Source organism: Leguminivora glycinivorella, chromosome 1, assembly GCF_023078275.1.
Source record: "Leguminivora glycinivorella isolate SPB_JAAS2020 chromosome 1, LegGlyc_1.1, whole genome shotgun sequence".
Classification (NCBI taxonomy): domain Eukaryota; kingdom Metazoa; phylum Arthropoda; class Insecta; order Lepidoptera; family Tortricidae; genus Leguminivora; species Leguminivora glycinivorella.
In genome coordinates this window covers 15,661,179-15,666,444 of record NC_062971.1, presented here as the reverse complement: position 1 = coordinate 15,666,444, position 5,266 = coordinate 15,661,179, and the positions used below count along the sequence as shown (strand labels likewise).

Below are 5,266 nucleotides of genomic sequence, written 5' to 3'. Positions count from 1 at the left end.
TACAGTACTAAGTGGTGAAGACGGAGATGATCAAGTTAGGAATGACGAAAGTGGGCAGACAATTAGAAGAAAAGTAGTACATTAAAAAAAAAAAAAAAAGATACACGGCACAGCATGGCAAGTATTTAAATATTTATAAATAAAAATAAAATAAAAAAAATTAAAACAAGAAAGGGATGTAGTGTATAGGTGTCTCGAGTACATATGGCAGTCGGTCTCCGAGTGAGATAGAGGACGGTCGTGCGGTGTGTATTGGCGAGCCAACCCAATGTATATAGCGTAATAGAGAGACATTACACGTACGTACTATGATGTCCAATATCTTAAGTTATTTATACCAATTATAATTTCATTAGGTTATCTTAAAATGTCTTACCCTTTACCTATAACTCGAAGGCTGGATTAGACACGTGAGTTTTCAAAAGTACAATAAAAACGCAGTCGCTCTAATTGTTACAAAACCCTACCGCTTCCCCGTACTATAATATAAACCCGCAGACCCTCCCCTCATTCATAGTGTTATTCCTACCTGCAACTTCCTTCCTATAGCGATCCATTACACCCTCAATGACATTCCGACTTTGACAGCCTAATGGCCCGCTGACACTTTACTAAGTTACATTATTCCTTCTAAACAAGATTCAACTCTATTTTCTTCACTTCTGGTTCAGACCTGAATAACGAAATTGAAGTTGACGCGGAAGAAAAAAGTCGGGACATGTTTGACAGTATTCAGCAGCATTTCGATTATGGTTCCTAAATGTGTTCAAACTAAGGTAGGAAATAGCTATTCCTGATGATTTATTTTTCTAGTATAGAGTAAACTAAAGTGACGTAAAGTCGCAGGCGCATTGTGATCGGTGCCACGCTGTCTGGCGAGGATTTTTTTTTAATAGTGTCACTTACAAATGGGACGACTAATGATATTAGTTGATGATAGGGGATAGTTAAGAATGTGTCAAGTTAAATGTAATTTTAAAAACTTGGTTAATTTACTTTTTGTGTCACGTTTTATTGTAAAAAATTATAGTAAGTAGGTACGGCGTTTTATGTAGGTACGAAGAACTACTGACACTCTGATTCTCAAGACATCTACAGGTTCAACGTATGTTTCAGCAACAAAGCCCAAATTTGAACAATTTTTTTTAATGAGGTTATAGCTTGCCTAAGGTTATAAGTAATGAGTAGTAGTGCCCCGAAGCAAAGTTTATTTTTAAGATTTGACACAGTGTTTCTTAAGTAAACGTCACTTTTCCCACTAGGTACCATATTCGATCCATATTGAATCAGAATTCAACATATTACATATACATATTTGCAAATCCTATGCATTTTTCAATAAAACTCCAATTTTGCAAATCCTATGCATTTTTCAATAAAACTCCAATACTTTATTAAATGTTATGCATTCAATAGCAAGTTTTACTCCAAGTGTAATAATTTTCTACACTAAACAGCCTGCCAAACGTCCGCAAAAAAAATCAACGTTTACGCGACATTTAAACTAGTCGTGAATGGACTCTTTCATTCAATTCATCCATTCACAAAAAACCTTTTAGATTCAGGTAAACGCATATTTCCGGTCCAATGCTTTGTGCATTGACATAAGAGGAAATAGGCCATAGAGCATTGCAATTGACTTTATTTCTATTGGTTTTTATTACCGTGCATCTTTGAATACAAGGTTGAATTTGCCAATGTATGTTTCGCAATATTAATCCATCCGATTTGTATAATAAAGCATCATTTATATTGATTGGTTCAGGACTTAAGTTGTTTTGTCAAATTTCTTATGTTTGCAAGTTTGATTGTCCCGAGGTGTACAAAGTTATTGGATTAATTTCTTTTGACGGTGTAAGTGATACAGAAAATCGACTTAAAATTTAGTTTTGTGCCGGCTTTTGTGAATGTAGAGGATTACTTTAAATGGCAGGCGTTATGTTGGATCGTATTGTGCGAATATATTTTTGATTTGAAAAATAATTTTAAAATTAAAATCCCAGTTCAAGCATTAGTACGAGTCATATTATTACGTGGGTACCTACTTTAATATAATATACATAAGATTCAGAATAATTTATGTTTAATAGAAATAATAAATTAAAATGCGGATTTTAAATGTGTAAGATTAATCCTAAAATAAAAATGCATTTTTCGATTACAATCCTTTAGGTAAGTACCTACATAAATATATGTTTTAGAAAGTTCATTTGATATTATGCGACTTGAAGCATCCCTACGGTTGACACAGCTGTACATGTAGTTAGACCAAGTTGACAACGATTTTGATGAGACGTCAATTTGCGTGCAAAATTTTCCCAAAGTATCAAAGTCGCTGTCATCTTAGATTAGACTCTAGTTAATGTTAATGTGCGCGTGAGTGTCAGTTTAGTTGTAGCAGAGACACCACTCGGCGTCGAGGCAGAAGCCGGTGGCCCAGCCGAGCGCACGGCAGAGTTGCGCGCATGCGCTGTTGGTGCACTGGCGCGGCTGCGGCTCGCCCAGCGAGAGCTGCGCTGGACCAGAACGCACCAGCATCGCTGGGACCTGCTCCACGCCGGATGGCTCTGCGGAAATGGATGAAGTTAGTGCTCGAAATTTGGTAATATACAAAGATAAGACTAAACTACCTAAGCTAACAGAGCACTATTAGGTACTATACGTTTTTGACTTTTTAGAATACATTACTCGAAAGTCTAAAATATATCACAGTAATAGTATGTAATTTTTGGCTCGACTAAGTAACCAGTTAAGTAAAGTATATTAGTTAAGACGCTGTTCATTTCTTCAAACTATACTCTGAGAGAAAATACAACCAGTTTTCATGTTCGTTCAACAAGTTTTTTGGTTAAAATAGCGCCTACGTGCTCTTTGGTTCAAACAACAAGCTACTTGTCATTTGAATCGGCAATATATTTGAATCAACAAGTCGATTTTATAAAAACAACCTGACACATATTGTTTTAAACATACGTTTGGCTGATTCAAACGGATAAACCGCAACAAGTCGAACTTGTTAAATTCACAATGCAAATTTCTCTCAGTGTAGTTGTTGTTCACGTTTAAAGCTATCGAGTAGGTAACGTATAAAAAAATCCAAATCTCATGGTAGAGGGTCTGATGAAAAACGGTAAAATAAACTAATCTCCCTACTTATAAAGAACCACGAAAATAATTAGACTGTGAACAAAGTTAAGGCAGTCTACCGATTGGATGTTTGTTAAGATGGACTTCTAAGAGAAAGTTTGGGTCTACGAATATAAATAGTTATTTGTTTTACAAGGAGCAAAGTTGTTGTTTAACCCCACGTGCCAATATTGATACCCGAGCAAGCGAAAGATATCAATATTAAGTGGAATCTTGAGCATCGCGAGGGTTTCAAGGCACAAAGGTTAAATAAACAAACTTTGCCACCGAGAGAAACACAAAATTATTCACCACACCAACACGAAAAAATACTGATTATAAAACATTATAATAAATCAAATCCATCAATCTATTTAATATTTATGAATCTATCTATCTATTAAAATCATCATTAATAGGTAAACTAGCTTTTTCCCGCGGCTTCGCTTCGCGTCAGAAAGAGACAAAAAGTAGCCCATTTCACTCTCCATCCCTTCAACTATCTCCACTTAAAAAATCACGTCAATTTGTCGCTCCGTTTTGCCGTGAAAGATGTACAAAGAAACAGACACACACACACTTTCCCATTTATAATATTAGTATGGATTCTACCAGCCAGCTTAATACATCAAGTTAAAATTTTTATGAAATTACTTTGCACTCTTGTGGATAAAATGCGATTTTACAGCTGTGGACTGATACATTACATGAGTGTTTTCATAAAAATAGTCAAGTAACAGTTATGTGTAGGTATATAATATAATTTTCCCCTCACTAGCTCGGAAACACGTGTTTTGTCCTAATACCAGCGGGTAAAACTCATTTTATCCACTAGTGGGTAAAGTAATTTGACCTTGAATAAAGTCAAATTAACTGCTTTAAAATTGATAAAAGTAGGTGAATCTAGTAATAAAGATGATTTACCACCTGTGGAACTACTGGAAGCAGTGATAAACGCATTTTTTGCGTTGTAGTTTCCTCGCTGTAGTGAGGGTAAAAGTTTTGTGTTACACTCGGGTGCAAATGTATTTTACTTCTCGTGTGTTAAATAAAATAACTCGCAAGTTCAGGATTCTATTCTCGAACTATAGGATCGTTTCACTTGCTCGTTGTTCAATTCCACACCCTGCGTTAAAATACAACTTTGCCCCCTTGTATAACAAATAACTATTAATTAATTAATTTACCGTCAGCAGGCGCCGCGAAGATTAGCCCAAAAAGAGCCACGACCACCAAAATGACAAAAACGTTTATACCCTGCATCTTCACTTAGATTCGATCAAGAAAATCTCGAAAAAGGAAATAATTGATTCAAGTCTTGCCTTAAACTGTGCCGATTTCATGAAAGTTCGGTCTTTATAAAGGACATAATCTCAAGGGAATACCCTTGAGATTATGAGTCCTTTATAAAGACCGATATTAGTTTGATCTGATAAGGCTCACAGTGTTTCATTATCATTTCTATTAATTAACACGTTCATTACCACTCGGTAACAAGGCATATTACAAGAATACTAAGACCCGATACTTGAGTTAGCATACTTAGCAAAATAATCGACACTAATACACTGCAAAAGTCCCGACAGTCGGGTACGTGATTAAGGTACTTTGTGTGTCAAAAATAGTGGCCGATATCGATTTTTCGGTGTGATCTTTGTATAATAGGTATGAAACTAAGACCCCGACTGTCGGTCCAGCCTGAGTAGTCTGAGTATGAAATTCTATAATACCCGATAGATGGGTTTTGACATTGAATGTGTTAAAACTACGACCATTCAATCAATTACAACGTACAACGCAATAATTATAAGTAACTAAGAGTCACAGTAATTTATCAAGGGTAACATTCGGTTTCGCTGTTGTTATTTTACTTTGGTAATAGCTACGATAAGATAATGATAATTTTATTGCACAAACAAGAAAAATCCCCTTTTTACAGATAATAAGAGTATAATTGTGTTACAGTTAATATTTTTTCAGCCGTTACAATGCAATTATGTCGCAGCCGGATCGTATAATCTGGCGTTTTACATTACGGCTAGCCGTTATCAAAAGGGCGTCGTATACTTTATCTTAAATGAAATGAGACAAACATACACCTTTCAGATATGTTTATTAAATGAACTTTTTGAAATGATAA

The 5,266-nt window shown here is 35.4% G+C and overlaps 1 protein-coding gene across 1 annotated transcript; it reads right to left on the bottom strand.

Moving 5' to 3' along the window:
- Positions 1–1,191: 1,191 nt before the first annotated feature.
- On the bottom strand, positions 1,192–4,471 carry LOC125230968. Its single transcript, XM_048136290.1, has 2 exons — positions 4,314–4,471; positions 1,192–2,567 (listed from the first exon to the last, which is right to left on the bottom strand). The coding sequence occupies exons 1-2, from the start codon at positions 4,387–4,389 to the stop codon at positions 2,389–2,391; spliced, it is 255 nt and encodes an 84-aa protein (XP_047992247.1). The 5' UTR covers positions 4,390–4,471; the 3' UTR covers positions 1,192–2,388.
- Positions 4,472–5,266: the final 795 nt, after the last annotated feature.

Excerpts from the sequence above, each read along its gene's own strand:
- LOC125230968 (XM_048136290.1), bottom strand. The coding sequence starts at position 4,389 with ATGCAGGGTATAAACGTTTTTGTCATTTTGGTGGTCGTGGCTCTTTTT. Across the intron at positions 2,568-4,313 it reads CTTCGCGGCGCCTGCTGACG|AGCCATCCGGCGTGGAGCAG; the intron begins GTAAATTAATTA and ends CCATTTCCGCAG.